The sequence below is a fragment of the Onychostruthus taczanowskii genome, unplaced genomic scaffold, assembly GCF_017590055.1.
Source record: "Onychostruthus taczanowskii isolate IOZ18803 unplaced genomic scaffold, ASM1759005v1 scaffold27, whole genome shotgun sequence".
Taxonomy (NCBI): Eukaryota; Metazoa; Chordata; class Aves; order Passeriformes; family Passeridae; genus Onychostruthus; species Onychostruthus taczanowskii.
Genome location: NW_024500017.1, coordinates 5948678 through 5972124, shown reverse-complemented (window position 1 = coordinate 5972124; position 23447 = coordinate 5948678). Strand labels below are relative to the sequence as shown.

At 40.7% G+C, this 23447-nt stretch overlaps 1 protein-coding gene across 1 annotated transcript; it reads right to left on the bottom strand.

Moving 5' to 3' along the window:
• Nucleotides 1-2979: 2979 nt before the first annotated feature.
• On the bottom strand, nucleotides 2980-18917 carry SQLE (squalene epoxidase). The gene is made up of 11 exons (XM_041407627.1): nucleotides 18627-18917; nucleotides 16282-16534; nucleotides 15811-15991; nucleotides 13059-13155; nucleotides 9893-10006; nucleotides 8931-9102; nucleotides 8079-8174; nucleotides 7373-7515; nucleotides 6147-6243; nucleotides 5592-5679; nucleotides 2980-4810 (listed from the first exon to the last, which is right to left on the bottom strand). The coding sequence occupies exons 1-11, from the start codon at nucleotides 18915-18917 to the stop codon at nucleotides 4618-4620; spliced, it is 1725 nt and encodes a 574-aa protein (XP_041263561.1). The 3' UTR covers nucleotides 2980-4617.
• Nucleotides 18918-23447: the final 4530 nt, after the last annotated feature.

Here is a 23447-nt window from a genome sequence, read left to right as displayed (position 1 = left end):
CCAAGCTGAGTGGTGCAGCTGACACACCTAAGGGACAGGATCCTATCCAGAGGGACCCTGACAGACTTGAGGACTGGGCCCATGGAAACCTCATGAGATTCAACAAGGCCAAATGCAAGGTCCTGCATACATATTGAGGAAACTCCCAGTATTTATAAAGGCTGGGGAACAAATGGCTCAAGAGCAGCCCTGCCAAGGAGGACTTGGGAGTGCTGGTAGATGGGGGTCTGGCCATGACCCAGCAGGGTGCACTCACAGCCAGAAAGCCAATTGTATCCTAGGCTGCATCAAAAGCAGCAGGGCAAAGGAGTTGATTGTCCCCCTTTGCTCTGCTCTTGTGAGACCCTCCTTGGAGAACTGCATCCAGTTCTGGGGTGCCCAGAACACGAAGGACAACACAGACCTGTTAAAGCAGGGCCAGAGGATGGCCTGGAAGATGATTAGAGGATGAAGTCAGTCTCCAATGAAAACAGGCTTAGAAAGTTGTTAATCCTCGAAAAAAGGTGCCAGGGAGACCTTATTGAGGCCTTCCAGTACTTGACAGTGTTCTGTAAGAAGGATGGGGACAAACTTTTCAGCAGGACACATTGCAATAGGACAAGGGACAATGGTTTTAAACTGAAAAAGGGCTGATGTATACTAGCAATACAAAGAAGTTTTTACAATGAGGATGTGGAAACACTGGAACAGATTGCCCACAGAGATAGAGGGTAGACAGCCAACCCTACCAACTTTCAGGATCTGGCTTGACTGGGCTCTGGGCAATCTCATCTAGCTGAAAATGTCCTTGCTCATTGCAGTGGCTTTGGAGTAGATGAGATTTAAACAGCCCTTCCAAAACAAATTATTTTATGATCAGGATTATTTTTCCTATTTACGGTACTTTGCTTATATTAACAGTGGATTTCAGTTACCATTTAAGATACCCAGTCAGCTTTTACTGTCAGTACCTTGAGTAATTTCATCTCAGCAAACTTAGTCATGTCTCTGTTCACTCTGCACAGCACAGGAGCTGGTGCAGCTCTTTGGGTCTCCACAGGGAACTGTTTAGGAACTGCTGACACTATTTTCCATGTAGTACTGTGTCATGCTGAGCAAGCAGAATTTCAGGATGAATAATTTATCAACTGCCCATCTTTATTCTGGATTGAATGGATTTCACTTTTGTCCAGGATACACAAGCTGGTTTCAGAGAGCAGCATGTACAAGGACTGTGACCCAACAGTAAATTAATGCCCTACTGACACAAAACAGCCCAGGAGCACCAACAGTATTACAGCAAAGACCAACACACAGCTTGGTGAGCAGCCTTTGAAGTAGCAAAGGTCACAAGTCACACATGGAAAGCCAGTACAGTATGCTCCACACACCTTTCCCACCTATCCCTTCTGCAGTGCAGCAGCCAAATCCTGTGTCCAGTCTTGGACCCCCTCACTACAAGAAGGACACTGAGGTGCTGGAGTGGGCCCAGGGAAGGGCAATGGAGCTGGGAAAGGTCTGGAGCACAAATCTTGTGAGGAGGTCCTGAGGGAGCAGGGGGTGTTTAGCCTGGAGAAAAGGAGGCTCAGAGGGACCTTATCACTGTCTACAACTGCCTTGATGGAGGTTGTAGCCAGGTCAGGGTCTGTCTCCTCTCCCAAGCAATCAGTGACAAGACAAGAGGAAATGGCTTCAGGCTGTGCCTGGTGCAGTTCATGCTGTACATCAGGAACAGTTTCTTCACGGGAAGGGTGGTTATGTACTGGAATGGGCTGCTCAGGCAAGTGTGGACTCACCGCCCCTGTGTTCAAGAAGCAACTGAATATGGCATTTAGTGCTGTGCTTTAGTTGACACAGTGGTGTTCAGTCAAAGCTTGGACTGGATCTTGGTGGTATTTTCCAAAGTTAATGATTCTCTGATTCCATGATACAGTCTTCTCTTTCCACTACAAGCAAGTTTTCATACTCCTGCACCATGTGAACATCTACAAACGCACCACTATGTAGCTACTTTGCTTCTGTCCTCTACCCTCTCCAGCAGCTGCAGCAGTCCTGGAACAGAGGGATAACCACATCCCACAACTCCTATCTCTTTGTGCCCACAACATTTACCTACCGGCACATCATTGCCATTAAATGTTGCAGTGTAGAAATCCTTTGAATTAACCTCTTCAGAGTTAGAAAATAATAGACAACTCACAAGTTGCATCAAATATGCCTGCATTCTGCTCCTCTCAGATTCTGAATCATGCCTGTGGCAAAACCTTCCTCACATGCTTTTTTTATGGCATATAGGTGTAGAGAATGAAAATCAGAACTCTTACAGATCATCTGCTGCATGCTGTGGCTTAGCACTAGGTGCTGTTGGATTCAATTTTTGGCTGTTTTACCTATGGACATGACTCGCTCACTGCCAGCTTTACTCTTCTTAGTCCCAGCTGACTCAAGAACTGCTTTTCTCATGACTTCTCCTCCACCACCCAACATCCATCTGCATCCATGAGAAAATAACTTCTGTAGAACACAGAAGAGTTGCAGGGCAGAATTTCAAGCTCTGGGGCAGAGCTGGTGGGCCACCACCAGCTGGAGTAGGCACCCAGCCAACATAAAGACCAGCCCATCAGTAATCTCAGCCAGAAGCCCCATCCTGTGTTGCTCCGTGTCCCAACAATCCCACTCTGTCTGATAATTCAAAGTAAGCCTTTCCTCTTGTCCTGAGGACAAGGCACGCAGCCATTTCAGGGTCATATTTTCAGGTTGATCCTTCTTACACACACACACACACATCATTTGTCTCTCCCCCAGCAATTTCCAATAAGTGATGGCTATCCCGATCAAGACACTTAACCAGGCACTGAATTCAGGACAAGAAAGGAGAAAGTCCTTACATATATATGTAAATTTAAGCAGATAAATTAGAATTTAACAAAACTCTTTAACCAGAGACACACAAGAAAAATAATCTACAGATATAATAACTTTTTATTTACGTAAGCTGAGGGTGTGTATTTGGCTCAGGACTTTTTATCCATGATTTTAAAGAGACTGACTGCAAATAATATAAAAAAATAAAAAATGTAAAATTAATCCATATTTTCAAAATTGTCACAAATTTTGAAAACACTTGTATAAATCCTGCAAACTTTGTGTACCCTTAAAGGGGCATAATTTAGTTACCATATATAATGATATTTCAAAATATTAGTACTTTACCGTAAAGTTTCAACATAGACATATTCATGATGAGTGTAATTTCAAGAGGGTATCAAAAGTGATCATGGTTAGAAAAATATACATACTTTTGCTTCTGGAAAAGAAAAGGTCATTTGAAATATCCATCAAATAAAATACTAAATAAAGTCTCTCCACAGATTTTTTTCACAGTCCAAGATAAAAATGGATGTTTATACACAGCTTATGCAATCTGTCATTTTCAAGGTAGAGTCACAGTTTCACCAGTACAGAAGAATAAAAACCTGTTACTACTCTCCAGACTGCTGGCTGCACCCACATGTGATTGTTTAGGCAAGCCAAAAGAGCAGAGCCATACAGTGATACCCAAACAAATCATAAGAAAGGTACAGAAAATGCAGATGCACAAGAGCAAAGGAAATCACACGGTAACACTGAGAGGAATAGTGACCAATAGGAATAGACATGAATTCTTTAGTAGCATGCAGTAATTCCTACAGGAAAAATAATCCCACCACACTCCAAGTATTAAAAGGACACTTTCATGGTGCTTTTCATTAATTTTCAGAAGTAATATTAAAGATTACTGTCTACTGGAAATATTCTGGACTTAATTTGTTTCAGTGGGTACAGTTTGTTGCTGTGCTTCAGTTCATGGCAGTGTTAAACTTCAGTTGCACACACACCAAGCAGAACAACTCCAAACTTTCAAGGTTTTGAAAGGAAATGAGATAAGAAGAAATTTTCAAAAACATGTGCTTTCACTACCTGAGTGCATTGCAGTAGCCAACAAAGCAAAGATTTGGTTATTACTTGTTAAAATGAATTCTGGTGTAAAGAAGGAGTTCAGAAGAGCAACATGGCACTTGCAAGAGTAACTGAAATTAAAGGTATCGTGACACATCAAGATCTGACATCCTTTACAGTGTCCTTTTAAGTGTCAACAGACCAGTATCTTAGCTGCAACTGAAACAGAACAGATGCAAATCCTGATGAATAACCAAATGAAGAATGTTACACTATTTCACAGTAATAAAGTCTATGGAACTACTGAACAGAAAAAAGCATGAAGAAAAAAGCATGAAGGATAATAGCAGCATATGGTTTACAGTTTTCACTTCTCAGTTTATTAATATTAGTGGTGCACTCAGCAATGCATAAAGCAAGGAAAGAAATTCTGTCAAAACTGGCAATTATCTACCACGTCAACACTTAATTATGGTCTTTGTAAACAGCTAACTCCGTTTTGAACTTAAATTGCAAAGAAAAGAATATTTACATTTAATATATATGTATATAACCACAAAACCAAAATTAAGTTAAAACCTTATCAAGAAAATTGCATTTTGAGGAGAACATGATACAATATTAAATAATACATGTCCAAAGATTTTGAAGGCATTGTGAATTTCATGCTTTCTTCCTCCAGTCACTTTCCCCTGGATTTTAATAGACTAAATACTTCATTTCAGAGTAAATAAGTGGAAATATTATAGAGCAGCTCCGGTAAAGAATAGCTCCACTACTAAAAATTGCTCGAGGCGTGGTGATCCAGGACTCTGACTTAAAGCAAAAATAAACAGCATACAAGGCCACAGCAAAGAAGTGACCAATCAGTACCATTGGTTTAGGAGATAACCTGCATTAAAAATAAACAGATAAAATTAGTTAAATAAACAGAATTAGAAAGAACTGAAAAATTCCATTTTACAAATACAGATCTCCACTCAAGATCACACACCCCCTTCTGATTTAAGCAGGTCTGGTCTTGCCAACTCAACTGAAAAATACAAACTTGGTTCTCTTGGGCTGCTCCACACTCTGCATTCCTTTCTACAGCACAGCCAATGTACACTGCCGCTTTCTCCTCATTTCTAGTACTCTTTGTCTACTTCTTACTCTTTGTCTTCACCCAGAGGAATATTTTAAACAGGTTGTAGCTCTCAGTCCAAAAGGAGAGAAATACAAAAGCACACATTCTCCTGTGTTCAGAGTAGTAGGATTTACTGTGCATTCACAAGTTTCTGAGGGGTCATTCAAACATCTTCATAGCTAGAGATTTCCCTATTCCTTACAACTTTTTATGGAAGGCCTCACCCAACACTACTCTCAGCTTGTCAAGTAGGAAACATCCCACCAGCTCCTCTGGACCTCTCTACCTTATTCAAATTCCTGGGCCACCTACACTAGGGGCCACCAGCTTTTTAGTGGCCTTTTTTATGCAGGAAAAAAAAAGAAAGAAAATTTAAAAAAAAAGAATCAGCACTTAAAGACACAATTTCTAATAAAGCTCCAACCTTCAGTATAATCTTAAAACCTAGGCTCATGTGGGCCATCCTCCCTGCATTGAACTGCCTGATGGGGAGTAAAGCAGATCTCTCAGGGGCTCCCAATAACCACTGCCAGCACAGTGAACTTACACTGAGAGCAATCCAACGGGACCTGCAACACATTCTCCTCCAAGTCTGAAGTAATGGAAACAGGCTTTCTTTAGCTGATGCAAGGAATCTACAAAATTAATTAAAATTAATAAAACAAATATAATCAACACATGCTGAAACATTTTTCTGCATGCACAACACTGATATTAAATCCAGGACTTTGGTAACTGGTAACTGCTCTTCTGTTCAATTCAGCTGGACTTTAAGCTGCTTTTATTTATACAAAGTGTAGTCTTACAGAATATCTACATATTTTTGTATTAACTGACTATTGTTTTATTTGGAGTTTTTCTTTGGTTTGTTATTTAGTCCTAACTCCAGACTTGCCTTCACATTGCTAAAACTGTGTCTAAAACACTAGGCAAAGAACACAAGAAAACTTATTAAAATTCTTTGATTAATATATTTTTAATATATAACTATATATATATATATATATACACACATACACACAGAGACATGGATATCCCCTTCCCAGTCATATTTATTTACCAAGTTGCAATTAATCAGAGGTTAACTTTAAGATATATTTACCATCTGTGGCAGCAAAGAGTTCATAAAGTGCCTGGGCAAGAACATTCACTACAAAAGAATGAGATTTTTTTCTTGACCAGTAAAATGTTCTTTTTGCCTGAAAAAAAAAAAAAAAAAGAAAAATAAATATATTTGTCAGTAAATACAAAGGAACATTCAAAAGATTCCCAAAGTGGTGAGGCAGCAAGAGTCATGCTCATGGACATGTAGAAGGGATTTAGTGATGTGCTAGATTGATTCCAAGCTAGGTCATTAAGGAATTTCAAAAACTTTCTGAACCAGTTATCCAGACTCCCCTTACCTTATATTTAAGGGGGAAAGGGTAGTTCCAGTGCATGTCTCTCATCCTACAGGGGTAGGATGATGTCTGGAATACAGCTGAAACTTGGAAGATAATGCTCAGCTAGTTCCCTCAATTGACTGGTAATAAATAGGAAATGACCAAGTCTGAGGTGACTAGCTGCCATAAAAGTGTCTGCATGTGGTCAGGTAAGTCCTGAACTGTCCTGGCATTCAGGGCTCCTCTAAATGCTTCTCAGTTTTCAAATACACTTTTGGAATCATCTGCTTGCAGTCTACAATTATGCTGCAATTTAGCCAAGACAATATGCCTAGCACTGTTAAAACCAGAAAACAAATAAATAAATCTTATTATTTACTCATCAGAACTTTGTGACTAAGTATCACAGTAAAAATAAGCCTTGCATGAATACTGATGGAGCAGATCCTGGGAAAGAAGGATGGATCCCTTCTCATTTACTACTCAGATTAATGCAGCAGGCAGGAGGGCAGTGGAGGCTGAGATGTCTTTAGAAAGACTGGGTACACAAGCTCATTATTGTCCAAGTTCCACTCACACAAGTGTAATGGTTCAAACCCACCACATTCAGGGTCAATCTGGTTAAAAATGCCCTATTAAAAGGCAAATGGGAATATCAGGTTATCCTAGCAAAGCATCCTGACTAGACACAGCACACCAGTCTCCTTAAGTAAAACACACGAGGTCAGTGTGCAAAGTCTTGAAACTGGCTCTTGCCATCCAGCACAGCAGTTAAAGACCACAGCTCCACTGGTGAATGCCTGATATCTGATTATTCTAGCCAAAGCTTTGAAAACTGCTGTGCCTCACCAATAACTTACTTGTCTCTGAGTTGCATAAAATTTTAGAAGTGTGTCACTGAATTGCAGCAGAAGCTGTCTAAAATAAGTCCAAAATAAAGAATCACCTTAAGAACATCAGAATCTTCATAAAGGTCTGGGATATCCTGGAGCAAACTTCTCCATATTTTAACATCATTTAAAATAACACTCATTCCTCCACCAGTCAGAGGGTGTCTTATATTATATGCATCTCCTAAAAGAAGAACACCTAGGTAGAAGAGAAAAAACGATAGGATACTGCACAACCATTATGGAATCTTAAAATTCAAATCCTCTATAAAAAACATCAAACTTACTAAGAATTCATTCCCAACAGAAAATAAGATGTATAACAACTAGAAAATTAAAAAAAACCAAAAACCACAAAGTATGTCTTTAAAGTAAAAGGCTTAAAACAGCTTTAAGATAATCAAGGTCAAACTGGTTTTTTTTCCTATAGGTATGTGTGTTCATGTGTCAAAGAACACACTTTTAAATTAAATTTCTTTGCTTTTTTATCATTTTTTCTTAGAAAGGCCACACTTGTATAAGCTTGAGCAACTGAGTAAATTAAACTTACAGATAAAGCAGGCATTAATTTAACATCTGGTGTCAATGTAAACATTCCAGTTAAATCTGGCCCAAGGTACACATTTTCAAAATATTATTTTTTAATAGAAGATTTATGAGACAGTTATATTGAACAACAAATATACATCTAAGACAACAAGTCCTATGCCCCAGAAGATGCTTATAATGCCTTTTTTCTGCCTTTTATTTCATAATACCCACCTTTCTTGTTTACAGCTGAGGGAGGCAAGAAGCTGGCTGGCATAGTCCTTAAACGATCATTCTGAACTGCTATTAAGAATGGCTCCTTTAAATGATCTGCAACAACCAAATATTTTAGTTACAGTAGTTAGACAAAGACACAAATCATTTGTATACAATCCATTATAATCTCTTTGAGATATCACAGAGTCACAGAAATGTGTGGGTTGGAATAGGACCTTGAAGATCATATAGCACCAACCCCCCAGCCATGAGCAGAGACACTTCCCCTGGACCAGACTGCTCAGAGCCCCATCCAACCTGGCCTTGAACATCTCCAGGGATGTGGCAACCACAACCTCCCTGAGCAACCTTAGTGCCTCACCACCCTCACAGTAAATAATTTGTTCCTAATATCTAATCTAAACCTGCTGTCTACTTGAACTCATCCCCCCTTATCCTGTCACTGATGCCCTTGTCAATAGTTCTGCCCCATCTTTCTTGCAGATTCCCTTCAGGTACTGGAAGGCCACAATTAGGTCCCCCCAAAGCTTTCTCTTTTCCAGACTGAACAAAGACAACTCTCTCAACCTCTCCTCACAGGAGGGGCCCTCCATCCCTCTGGTCAACTTGGTGGCCTCCTCTGGACTCTTTCCAACAAGTCAATGTCCTTCCTGTGCTGGGGCCTCCAGAGCTTTATATAATCCTTCTGAATTGCTGACCTCACAGATGTGAGCTGAACAAACTTCTGTGTGGAAACAGTGACTGTGCACATGGAAAAAACCACACAGTTCTATTAATTCAATGAAATGTGTCTCCTTTTTCTTGACATATTTAAATGTGACAATTCTCTAGAAATCTTTCCAGACTTACCAGGTAATTGTGGATGAATGGTCTCAATCATGTACTCTTTTAAATTTTTTGGCATTTCCCCTCGAATATCAACAAGGACCCGAGTTTCAGTTGAAGATATCTTATAGATTAGCACTGGACTCGTTTTAGCTAAAACAAGTTCAGCATAATTAGCTTTAAACTGTGATGCATCCTTAAAAAGAAAAGAAGGGGAAGAAAGATTGAGACTGATTTATGATAGGGTATTAAGCATCAGACATACAAAACACTTTTAAATAAAATCCTCTATCATATTAAGCTTGTGTTATTATTTTCTTAAATGAAGAAGTGTTTTCAAAAAGGAAGTTCTGAATTTCAGTGTAGCAACAATTCTTTTGCCAACACATTTTAGTATTTACTAGAATCACTAACTTATCCATTTCATTTGAATGCCTCACCAAGATTTCATATATGCTATTAAAAACATGTAACATAATCATTGTAGTAGTTTTCAGTAAGATAATTTTGTTTTCATAAAGAAAGTGGTGGGAGGGAATGAAATCCACTAGTCTAAATATAACTACTTGGAGACACCAACTGAAGAAGAATCACAGGGCTCTATCTGATGAGGTCTTAAAGGAGATTCCAAAAGTGGACAAACTTGGGCAGTGCTAACTGGATTAGAGACCCAAAAAGTACTGGAGTTCCTACCAGTCAGTGTTCCCAGTCTACTGAAAATTCTGTTAGCTTCAGTTCGTTCTCCATTAATTATTTTTGTTGTTAATGCATCATTTAATGCAGCAGGCACAGAGTGAAAGACAGGATTTCTACCTGGATTCTCCAACCACCCAGCTACCAACCCAGATTCCCAGTCCAAAACCAGGACACCACCTTGTCTCTTGAAGTTTGTAGGTCCTGAAGGCAAACATGTTTACATGGGTCACAAGGTACCCTGCCTTCAGCAACAGCATAGTGCATTATATAGTACTATACATAAAAGTTACCTTCAAAATGCAACCAACAAAATGGGATGAAACAGTAACCTTGCTGGATATCAAGTTTTTCCTGAATTTGGAGAAAAGTCCATCAGCTACAACTGTAAGTGGAGCATGAAGTTCCTGCAGCATAAATTAAAAATAAAGATAAGACACTGTCAATCTTGCTACAGAACAATGAGAAGCAATTCCCAACATATGTATTAAAAAATACTATGGATTTGCCTTCCTTGTATTTATACTTATCTATTTGCTACAAAAGCTGATGTAACAACATACTCCAGCTTTTTTAGAATACACAACTATGGGAACTGTGTAGAAACTTAGATTAAAAAATACAATAAGGAGAAGTTTTTGCTCCCTTCAGGCTGTAATGCTCTTCAGAAGAAAAAATTTCAAATTAAAGAACTGTGTATAAGCACCTAAAGAAAACCAAACCAAAGTAAAACAAACTGACAAGCTGTAAGCACACAGGCTCTTCTTTAAAAGACCACACAGGGAGCTCTGAGCAGCTCCAAATTTACTCAGGAGCTATAACAAATAGTACACATATGGACAAAATACAAATCTGAGTGAACTGATCAGGTTCAGCCTGAAGGTCTATGCAAATTCTTAATGTTTAACACATACATTCTTCTCAAACATAAGCAAATAATTCCAGTTACTAAAATGTATTTTTACGCCTTTTACTTTTATGGTCATACAACAACATTATTATACTAGGAAGCATTTAAAGGTAGGTGTTTCCTTCTATCTACAGCTTTCTCAGTGTCAATATGTTCAGTGACTGAACTTCAAATGACAATAGATTTACAACAAGCGTTAGTCCTTAACTTTCAGTGATTTCATATGCTTGGCATAAGCAGTAAAAAGTATTTCTCCTTTTAAGCTTTCAGTTTGTAAGTAAGGCAAAAAAAGCACACTGTGTTTCATTAGCACTTCTAGCAAATATTTTACTATTGTATGGGTGAGTCACTGTGAGTGAGTTCCTCTATGAGCAGTTGCCTCCAATATTGGAGTGAATTCATAAAATCATAGAATATTCTGAGTTGGGGGGAACTCTAAAGGGTCTTCAAGTCTGACTCCACTTGGTCACACAAACCTTAACATCTTTTGCTGCGTGAAGGGAAGTTGGAAAAAATCAGGTGACAGTAGATGTAAGTAAGGTAAAACATGTTTTATGGTGTCTCTTATAGAAGTGAGCTCCTGAGGTGAGTTACCTCTACTAAGGATTCACCTCCTTCCTATGGATTCCTAGCCTGGATGACTGCAAGCTCTAATTTTTCCTGCAATTAGACCAAAGTCATCTGTCCATATCAGTTTCCTGCTGTCTATTGAGTAGAACACTCATGCTACAATTCTTCCACAGTCAACACAATTAACCTTGAGTCTATTCAGTTGCCTAGTTTTGAAAAAAACTGTAAGTTGACCTTTAGCATACTGGCTACTTTGAACCTCATTTAAGAGAATAAAAATCTCAGAGGTAATGTGGTGGAGAATGTAGGATGGAAAGAACAGAAAAACACATATACACAACACAGCCTCTTTCCTTTATAAAAGCAGGCTAAGGAATGTAAACAGGCTTGATTTGGGGTTTTTATTCAGCTAAGAGCTTCCTAGCTGTAAAAACACACAGGTAGGGAAACACAGTAAATAGAAATGTTTAATGGAAATTTCTTATATACTAGATTTCTAAAATCAAAGGAGATCTAAGCCAGCAAATGAAACCACTCTTTCCAGCCACAGAAATTCAGCATTCATAGCAAAAACGTGAATTTGTTTATCCCCAGTACACAGACAGGAAACTTAAGACCTTTAGAACAACATCCAGACCTTCAGCAAAGATGCAGGCTAGAATACTGGTCACCCAGTGTTCAAATAAGACACACTTAAAATTATGACAATAACATCCCTAAGTGTGTGAAGCTTAAAAACAGAACTCAAAATAAAATACGCATGTTCCCCTTCTACCCCTCAAACAAAATAAAACAAAAACACCCTTCTGTGTTCCTGGATGATAAAGCCAATTGAATTTGGGAAATAAATCCCAAAAAACACCCTTTTCCCTGCAAAAAAATCCTCCTCTTCTCCAAACTCCCTGTCTTTCCCGTATCTGTGATTCAGTGGCTTATTCTCCTAGAGTGGATTTCCTAATACAGTTTCCTTTATATTGCATGGCAGGTAAGACAGACCAAGGAACAGGACTTGGAACTCACTCCTCCTCCAGCTACCTCAAGAGAGGTCAAGGATGTTGTTACTTCACCTCTCTATTGCAGCACTTAGCTGTTAAGTGGGCTGAAATGGCACTTACCTGAGGGCTGTCTAAAACCAGTTTGCTCCCCTACAGCTTTGGCAAGTACTTTTAAAAGGCTCTCTCCTATATGGTTCTGTGCCACCAGTCCCATCTCTAAATGACTGAGAGATGGAAAGACGATCTCTGATCTTAGAGATCAGAGCAGGATCTTCCAGCTACTCAGGAACTTTTTCCATCTAGTATGGAGGGGAGCACGGCATAGGCAGGAGATTCCCATCTTTCCCATCAGAGTACATCTACATAACTTTAGGCAATAAAGGAACTTCAAAGTCCACAAAGAAGATCACAAATTTGGTTTTCCTGGAGAATAGGCAGCATATCCAGGACTTCAGTACAGGGGTTCTACCCAAACTAAGTTCACACAGTTTCATAGCATTTAGCCAGCAGTTTAACATTAAAATATGCCAAAATTATCTTTCTGCCATCCAAGAAATGACGAGAGCTTTCACTATCAACAGGTAAATTTTTCATTTTCAGTCCCTCACTAGATGGTGGAAGTACATGTGGAAATGCAGACCACTACACATGGCTGAAGCAAAAATCTCAATATATTGTTCTTTTCATGAGGAACTCTTGAAAGATTTTAAACTCCAGACATATGAATAATGAAACAAATAATGAACTGAATTCTCCAGAGAAACTGAAAGCAGAAGCTTCATAAGAAGTTATAACAAGAATTCCCATATTCCCAAACTGTATGCACTAGAAAATAGTTTTCCTTTATTGAATCTTTCATTTTCTTAATAACTACATTATTTCTGTACCAGTGTTCTGAAATACAAGCTTTAAAAAAAGTATATATATTAAGCAACCCTCAATTTTCTCAACAGTTTAACGAAGATTGTAACAGAAAGCTCTTACCTTAGTGTCACCAGTTTCTTTGTCCTTGTACTGAACGCCCACAACACAGTCATCTTCCTCGAGTAACTGTAACACAGTCCCTTCAATGAATTTTGCACTGAAATGAAACAGAGGGGTTAAAACAGAAAAGGATTAATGATGCCAGCATTTCAAGGCACCAGACACAGGTAGAAAACCAAATTTTCAATAATGTTGTCTCTGCCAACATGGTTTGTATTTCACAAAAAAAGAGTTCTTGAACACTTTCTGAAGCCACATTAAATATCAAAAAGTGTTGGTCACTTTTTATCAAAACCTTTGGTTTGATACCTGAACATTCTAAAACCTGTACTGTTTATCATAAACATCCTGTCACTTAGTAGAGTCCTCAGCTGTGCCCCATAGCCCTGTGAGAGATGCTGAGACGAGTTTCACACCTAATAATGGTCAGAAATCAGGGAGCTCACTGAGTCATCCCTGCCAAAATCGATGAATCGCTGACAGTGCAGGTGAGAACTAACTCGGAGAATTAAAGAGCAGGATCAGCAGCACTTAAACCTTTAACATGAGCACTAGATAAAAGTCAGGCACATAATTCTCAGAGCAGTCCAAACTAACCTAACCTGCTTAGGACACATATCTAGCTTGTCACCTCAGGAATTTGGGATAGAGTTCTGGTTTGCTTCTATTTATGCTTTTAAAGTTCTGCTAACACTTAAGCTCGAGTGGAGCATTACCTGCTTCTATCTCCCAACCAGAGCTATTTTGAGTTCAGAAATTAAATCTCTCTAAACTTATGTTCTTTGTTGGGTCTGAGCTGTTAGACCTGACCACAGCACTTCAGACTTAGCAGCTCGAAACAGGACACTGAATCTCTTGCAAGAGATTCATATATCCAGATGGAATTCCACAACTTCAAGAACTGAGATAAAGGTGCAAGTGACAATAAAACAGCTTTCTATTTTGGGCTCTTAAAAAAATGAACACAAGCATCTCAATTAATGTTTTTTTTTTTTTCCCTGGCATCCAGCACAGACATTTCAGAGCAGCTAATGACTGGCTTAATTTGACAGGAAACAGGCACATTGGCTGTATCATATATGAATGGTTATGAGTGAGCACTCAACAGAAACCTCAACAGCAAGGGACTGCAGCAGCATGCCAGGGAATCAGAGTTCTGCAGATCCTATCAGCTCTAAGTGTCTTTTATAGCTGCCATTTCAGTTACCTAAGTGCTCACTTTTTCTTCTCATTCTCATCCACTCTAAGTGAATTTATAATTATATATAATTAGTTTATTATAATAAACCAATGATGTCCTACCTCTTTCTGCTGCAAAAATAACTTTACTGATCTGAAATACATTCATATTACCTAGTGCTTACAAAGAAGATATATTAATCACTAACAATTATTCCCTATATCTTCAAAAGCTTTGTAATAAACCCCAAAATTTGCTGGCACTATTAAGAGTTCTTGATCTTTCACTGCACATAAACATGCAATTTTCTATGCCACAAGTTACATAGCAAGCAAGCATACACAAAACAAACATTCAGGAGTGTGTGGAAAATGGGAAAGAACTTCATTCAAGTCACAAACATGATTTTTGCAAGCTTGTGTTTCAAAGACTGTGTACATACAGCTACTGGAGTTTTTCCCACAAGTTGAGCACTCAGATGCCCAAATTTCATTGAACTTAGAGCCTCAAGAAGGCTTTAGCTTTCAGAGCTAGTGAACACAGTCACTATTAATTTTAACTTTACTACAGAGCTGCTATCTTTAGTGCCACTTTTAGTAATTCATATGATATAACAAATATAAAAGGAGAAAGCAATTTTCCAGCTCAGAATAAAGATGTTAGGTAAAAATATGATAATGCCATATGCCCCTTTACAAGGGACATATGGCATTATCATATTCTTAGGGGAAAAAATTATTTAGGGGGGAAAAAAGACAATACAAAAAAAAAAAAACCAAACAGAAAGCAGCACATAGAATCTCTTCTATTTCTATAAAAGTTTACTTCTCATTTCTTTTATAGAAGAAAGAAAACAGTTATGAGAAAACACCAATTTTTTCTTTTAAGTATGAAAAGAAATTGTCTTCAAGTTTCTGAAACATACAAATTATTAACTGGAAAGAGCTACTTCCATTTAATGCTCCTTTTTAGTTACTTTGGCTTACTTCTTGCTGTCAAAAAAGAAAGCAAAACAACATACAAATGTAAACGCTTGATTTCTATCATCACTGATAACATCAGTGGAAAAGCTAATGCTACTGCCCAGTGCAGGAGGGCTGGACTACCTGACCTTCAAAGGTCATCCCTTCTAACTCAAACCATTCTCTGAGCTAACAAATCATGGCAGATTTGCCACTCATACCTTGCTTAAAGCAGTTCTGTGCACTGCTCACCAAGAAAAGGTCACTGTTTCTGGTAAAATGCCAAACCCAAGAATCAGCATAAGACAATCAACCCTGCACCTGTGAACTGTTCTCTCACACAGATGGGCAAATATTTTGCCTAATATTTAAAGCCCATAATCCCTTAAAGATTAAGTCGTCCCAAAGCGTGATATATATATATATATATATAAATATGATGTGTATGTAACTTATGAACTTGTCTACAGAGAGCAGAATGAGTAACTACAGCTTCTATGTTCTCTCACTCTTGCTCATCACAGCCCTCCTTGTTGGTAAATGGTAAAGGAATCTCATGGAAATGATGGGAACAATGCTTCTCAATCTCTGGATCCCAACTGTGACTCACTTGGGCTCTGCCATAGCTGCTCTTCGGAGCCCCATGATAAACTGGCCATGATGAAAAGATCTTCCACTGGCTACGCGTCCATCTTCAGATGTCGGATAAGGAATCTCAACCTCCAATTTGCTCTCTAGATCATGAATTATGTAACCATTTACTATTTGTGAATCAATACCTTCTACAGTATCTGCAAGATAAAAGCCAACAGATGGGTTAAAACAAGTCTTTAAGAAAGCTGAATTATTTATTAAAGGCATTTCTTTACACAGGGTCCAATTTTCTTAAACAAAATTCACATGTTGAAAGAAGAGTATTTTCAAAATAGCAAACTGGAAATACACAAGCGATTTTAATTCAAATGTTAAGTGCAGATAATGTTTTTCTTAATTTTTCCTGTAGGCATGCTTTTAATAAATACATTGTTGAGTGTAGTAACTCTTGTGTTACAGATCTATTTACACTTTGAAATGTACCCACCTTCAAGACCCAAGTCTCGAAGAGCATTAAATCCTCCAGGCTGCAGCAATTCTCCAACTATCCTGTCAGGTTCTTTCAGATCCCTCTCTATCACAGTCACCTTCCTTCCATCTCTTGAAAGCACTGTGGCCAAGGAAGAACCAAGGACACCTGATCCCACAATGATAATTTCTGGATCATATTGGGGTGACAATGTTGTATTTGGAGCAGTCTCTGTCAGATATACATCTGAGAAGTTCACTTCTCTTTTACCCTTTAGAAAACAAAGCCAACAAAGTTACACATGCCAATGGATATGTACCACAACCTTGTCAAGAGGGCTGACTTTGGAGCAGCTCTACTCTGAGCCAGGATACTGAGGGTGCATTGGTAGTTGGAACGCATCTTGCAGTTTAGTTTTGTCCAAAATTGAATCTGTTGTACTCTACAAGGCAACAAAAGCACAACAAGTAGAGAAAGGAAAAACCAACACTGCTGCAAATCAAGACCACTGCCCTACTGATCCAAGACAAAGCACAAACAAAACTGTCAGAGATTGAAAGCTGATACAAAAGGCAGGAAGAAAAGGCTGTCCCATATTCTTGTCCTATAAAGTACGACTGATACCTTCATGCCAGTGAACCACGCCAGCGTGGAGTGCCTTAGCACTTTTTAATTAAAAAGATATTAGATTTACTGGAAAATGTATTCCTCTGGAAAACATATTCCTTTTAAATTATTATAATTACTATAAGTGAATCTACTTAACTAACTAAACAGCAACTTATGGTAATATTTAGAATGAAAAAGTGTTAGCAGAAGCAGTTGCCTGGGAAATGCTTTTAAGAAGTAGTCCTGAAATGAAAACTTATGTAGCATCTAAAAGTATAAGCAAAATCACCATTAATCTACATTTAAAGCTGCTAAGAAATGACATATATTGGACTGGACATCAGTTAATACAGAAACTGGTATCTTAAATCAGCTGTATTATAACCTTCCCAACAGCACCTAATCACATATGCTTCAAAGTGAAAAATAATTTTAAGGGCAACTTCAGTGCAAAGCAGCAAATCCTTTCTCTAACTGGTAGATGAGAGTTCAGTTCAGTCTTTCACAAATGCCTCAGCACTGCAGTGCTGACACTGGTAAAAATACGATTGCATCAGTGAAACACACTGACACCAGAATTTTTAATGACCTAGTGTCATGTTTATATCTGCAGTACAGCAACAGAGTACAAAACTAACTACCTGAATTCAGGTAACGTGATAAATTGGTAATTGGGCTTGAAGAGAAAAGAAAAAAAAAAAAAAAAAAGCAAAAACCTTTGACTTGCAGCCTTCATGCACTTCTGTGTGAGGGGTCAACACTCATGTGAAATTGCCCAGAAGTACACAGGAAAGTAGCCAAATAGTGCTGACCACAGATGTACTGGGTATCTATGTCCAGTTCACAATCTCAGATGGCAGAACTCCAGCTAAGCTCCAGACACCACCTACAGCTCTCCATTTGTTCCACAGCAAGGCTCACGCAGGGCTCAAGGGAACAGACTGACTATCTGAGCAGGGCCTGCACCTATTGTACAAGCAATAGGTCAGCAATCATTTCCCAGTAACTCTATCTGCAGTTGTATAAACAAATGTGTTTTATCCGTAAATATTAGGAAGCTCATCAGAGAATTACAGAATGGCAGAGGTTGGAAAGGCTTCTGAACATCACGGGGTCCAAAGCCCCCATTCAAGCAGGGCAGTCAGTCAGAGCAGACTGGCCTGGACCGTGTTTGGGATACCTCCAAGGATGGAGACTCTTCCACCTCTCTGGGAATGTTGCAGTGCTTAGTCACCCTGACAGTAAATGGTGCTTCCTGATGCTCAGAGCAAACAACCTCTGTTTCAGCCTGTGCTCAGCACCTCTCATCCTGTCACCAGGCACTGATGGAAAGTCTTGGCGCAGCCTTCTTTGCATCCTCCCTTCAGGTATTTACACACAGCCTTCTGCTCTCCCGGCTGGACAGTCACTCAGCCTCTCGTCATAGGAGAGATTCTCCAGTCCTTCGTCTCTACAACAGACTGGCAACTGAAGATATTTTTCTGCTACTACGATAATCTTTTATTCCAAATCTTTCTTAAAACATATTTGTTTTGATACTAGAAATCCCCTGGTCCACCACTTAAGTAAGTTTCACTCTTTCTTTTGCCATCTAAAACTGACACAAAATATGACAAATCAAACATCCAGCATCTAAAGACAAACCCTGTCCACCCCTCTCTTGGCTCTTTTCCCTCACCAGGGCAGAGGGTCAGCGGCCAGAGGGAAGAGCAGCAGGACCTTTCACCTCACGTGCCGCGTCTAATCCAACTTACCTTTCTGGATTTGGGTTGTTCAACTTGTTGAGACGCCGGGGTGGGTTTGGCCCAGAAGAAGCCAACCAGCGGCAATGCTGAGAGCACATCAGAGAGCACCCCCAGGTGCGACTTCTGCTTCTGCTGCTGCCGCTGCCTGGGCCCCCTGAAGTGGTACCTGTAGGACAGCACCAAGCCGAGCGAGAAAAACACCAGCACGGAGAGCAGCACCTCCTTATTAGCGTAAGTCATGAGGTCTCCACACTTTTTATACACGTAAATGAAGGAGGCGATACCCAAAAAGGTCCACATCCTGAGGGTCACTGATCTCGGCTGTTGCTCCAAAGCTCCGCCGCAGACGGATGCCGCCGAAAATAGGGTTTCGTGGAAGGGATCTATAAGTGTATCTATAGAAAAGCGACGATTTCCTCTTCAGTGGAAGGTGGGGAGATTTCAATGGAAAAACAAGGAGCCCCAGAAACGGAACAAGCCCCACCTCGCCAGGCTGCCACAGGAGCCTGGACAGAGGTTCCGAAAGCGGAAAAAACCAATATACAAAACGTCTTCTCAAGAATCCCCTCTCGGACACGCGATGCCGGAGGAGCTGGAGCTCGCCTCACCGCCCCCCGGTCACCCCTCCGCCGTGCCCAGCCCCGCTCGGTGCCGGGACTCTCCTCCGCTGGCGGCGGTGATGCTGCCGGAGCCCTCACGCCCAGTGACGAGCGGCGGCGCCGCGCGGGGCGGGGGGAGGCCGGTGCACGCCCAGGAGGGCGCGGCTGATGCTCTGCTCTACCTGTCCGCCCCAGTGCACCCCGCAGCCGCCTCACGGAGAGGAGATGCGGTGCCGCTGCCTCCCTCCTTGACTCGATCCCGGCGCCCGGCGGCGCCTCGCGGCAGGAATGGGGGTGTGGGAGGGAACCAGGTGCAACAGGCGCGAATGGCGAGGGCGGCCCGCGGGAGAGGCGGCGCCGCGGCCATGCTAATGAGTAACGGCAGCCGCCGCCCCGCAGGCACCGCGCGCCCGTGCCTCAGCGGCGCCGGCCAATCGGCGGCGCTATGCCGAGATGGCGCCATGGCCACCGACCAATCGGAGCCCTTGGAGGGCGGGGCTTGCGCCCGCCGGGCGATGTGACGCGAAGGGCGGGGCGGGGTTGCCGTGGTGACGGGTGAGGGGCGGGGTCGGTGAGGGGCGCTGGTAGGCCGAGGGCCGCGGGCGGTCGCACGGCCGTGTGCCCTGCTCGGGGAACACGAAAGAAAGCAACGCCCAGCGGAGAAATCAGAGAACCATGGAAGGGTTTGAGTTGGAAGCGACATTGGAAAGTTGGACAGCGACACCTTCCACTAGACCAGGTTGCTCAATGCCCCGTCCAGCCCAACCTTGAACACTCTCAGGAATTAGGCATCCAGAGCTTCTCTGGGCAGCCTGCTCCGGTGCCTCACCACTCTCACAGTAAAGAATTTCTTACTAATATCTAATCTAAAGCTACTCCTGTTCAGTTTGAAGCCATTCCTCCTTGTCCTGTCACTCCATGCCCCTGTGTCGCTCTCTGGCTCTCTTGTAGCCCATTTACACGGTGGGACATGCTGCAGGGTCTCCACAGAGTCTTCTCCGAGCTGAACATCACTCCTAGCCCGTCTGCAGAAGAGAGGTGCTGCATCTTCTCTGATTAGCTTTGTGGCCCTCACCTGGACTCTCTGGAATGGATCCGTGCGTGTATTGTGTTGGGCTCCACACAGCACTCCAGGTGAGGTCTCGTCAGAGCAGAGCAAAGGAGCAGAATCCCTTCCCTCATCCTCCAGGCCACTCTGCTTTTGATGCAGCCCAGGATTAATCTGAGCATCCTCTTTTAGCCTTGAACTCCTCAAGGGCACTAACCTGTGGTCCTCCCTTTTCTCAAGAGTGACTTTTCTTGGGCTGTGCGCTTGTTGCAATGCAACAATGTCAAACATGTCTGTCTATCACAGCGTAACAACGTTTAAGTGAGGAATCTGTGAAACACGATAGGACTTCAGGAACTGGTGAAATAATAATCAAAACCAATCACACTCATATGGAGCTAAAGGGGATAAGATCTTTCCAGTGGTAAAACTGAGCTGATTTTGAAGAGGGGAGAAACATCTGGTAGCTTCTCAGTGAAATGAGATTAAACCAGTTTGACACTTTCAAATAAATCCAGGTGAAATTGGAAGCCATTAAGAGATGGGGCTTGGATCCATTCATCTGATCTGTCAGTTCAGGCTAAAAGTAAAGATCCTGTGAGCTAAAGTGATCAAACTCAGATTTTTCTACTTGGTAGTAACCGAGGTCTCATCCAACAATGATGGTTATTCCCTCAACAGTGAAATGAATTCTGGTGCAGCAGGAGCATTCAAAATCATAGACATCTATCTGTAAAAACATGTTCACAGCAGGAGCTGCTTTTCCCCAGTTTGAACAAGGGTTATTACAGCTGTCAACAAGTTCTAAACCACTGGAGACTGAACGTCTTAAATACATCTGCACTTGATTTCCTATGTTCAGTTTATAAATATTCCTTGTGCCTGCTAAAAATGCCTTTTCCTTCTGGTCCAGTCTCCACAGATTGAGCTAAATTGTGTTTAGCCCTTCTGGGCATTTCATGCTAGAGACCAAACACAAGAAGAGCCATAGCCTTCAAGTTACTGGAACCAACACAAACCTTCTGAAGACTAAGAAATGTAAATTAATATACATGAACCAACAATTGCTGAAAATTAATACCAGACTAATATAAGTACATAGTCAGAACTGTACCAAGGAGCAGAACAAGCTGAAGTGGCTAATAGAAAGAAGGATGGTAGACAAGGAAACAGATGGAAGCAGAATTCTGTGACTGAAGATACTGGAATGATGATTTTAAGACTAGAGTAGAATTTCTTCTTTCCATTTAGTGCCAACTACATGAAACCCTTCATGTCATGAGGATCCTGCTTGATGCAGCTGTAAGTCACCTTGTAGCCACTGTGCTTGAACCAGAGCAGAGGGCAGCAATCCATGGAAGGTATGGGAATGAGTAAGTGTGGGTGTTTCTCTGGCTGCAGGCTATAATTAAATCTTATTAGGTGATCAACAAAATTTCATGCTTATTCTCCTTCCACCCCAAGAAATTGCCTTCTCTATATGAAACGCTCATGCAAAATTTCCTTCAAGATTATGTAATTTGTGAGTAATTTTTCTTGATACTTCTGTTTGGAGTGGTTAATGCTGGGAATTGAAGCAATTACAGAATTCTGACAGATGCATCTGTTCGAGGTTCAGATGCTATCAGAACATTTCTGTATTTCCAGCCAAGACTTTGGAAATGGGTGGCTCCCTGCTCCTTCTTCATTTACTCTCAATCTCCTTGGTGTGGTGAAGAGCTTGGCATATTTGCATTTCTTGAATTGCAAGTTCACTGTAAGAGCTACCTTTTTTGCTTTTGTTATTGTAACTAAAGTGGATAGCTAGATAGAGCTACTGATTTTATTGTTGTTAAATGTCATGACCTTATTTTGCAGCTTTACACTTATGCGCATTCCTGAACATTTTTTTTTTTCTAGAATGAGGAACTTCTTGTTTCATTTGCATTACCCTGTTAAAATGATTACTGTAAAACATCTTTTAATGATTTAAATCTCACAGTGGCAAATATGAAAAGGCTGAAGCAGGAATTTCTAAAATTTTTGACAACTTTACAACCAGGAAATAAAGGCTCCCACAAAGAGGTTGGACTTGAGCAGTCTTTTCTTTTAACCCTTCTCAAGATGCACCTTCCCTCAGTGAAATACTGTTTTCAGACTTAGACAATCAGCAATTGGCAGGGCAGTGGTGTGATGCTGGAATAACCAGAAATGGTTGGCTGAACTCCAGGGTATAAAGAATAAATCACTTGATGAAGCCTGCCTCTTGTGGAGAAGCAGGCATCATTCTGAGCCATCTTAAGCTGCAGAGCCATAAAAAACAGGTCCCTGGTTCCTGTCACAACTGCCCCAGGAGCACAGGCATCAGGACCAGTGTCTGCAGTGTCAGTGACAGCGTGTGCAACATGAGACTGACCTGACCCTTGCTGTCCATGGATGTGCTACAGGTGACTAAGAGCCTGGTCTCACTATGCATCCTTGTCATTAATTAATTAGTAATGGTCTTCTACCTGCCCAGGTAGATAGATGGAGCAAGTCTGCTGTATAGACTGAAAGACTAAAGAAGAAAATCTATTCTTGTGTTTCACTCATCATCATGACGAGCAGCACAGCCTGGTAGCTTTGGATGAGGTGTGGTAGGGATCCTGAAGAACTAGAAGAATAATTATAGAAAACTGCAGTTACTCAGAATCAGAGATGCTTCAAGCTCTGAAGCAAGAGGCCTCTTACATAAAAAGCTGTAATCATTGTGTTTATATCAATTGGTGTGTGAAGGAATAAAAAACCCACTGTCCTTTATGTGGGCATTTCATTGAGAACCTGGGTGGTTAAACTAATTTTTTTAAAGAAGTAGGGCAGTGCAGCTGGAAATTTTCAAGACTGATCACAATGAACTCTGCAAATGTTTTCAGAATTATTTTAATGAATGTCAAGAAAACAGCTTAGTGTCTGAACAACAACAAAAACATTATTTAATATATATGTAAAGCATGAACTGGAATTATATTAAGGAGTTAAAAATATTATGTAACACATCATGAAAGTTCATCCTGATGATATATTGTATTTTTAAAATGTACCAAGGGATTTTTAGCAATATTTTCTCTCTATTCCAGCAGGAACATTGTGAAATAATTTGTCTCTTATTAATGCATAATTAGGGAATTAAAGCCGCTAGCTATTATGTTCTGTGCAGTTGGATAG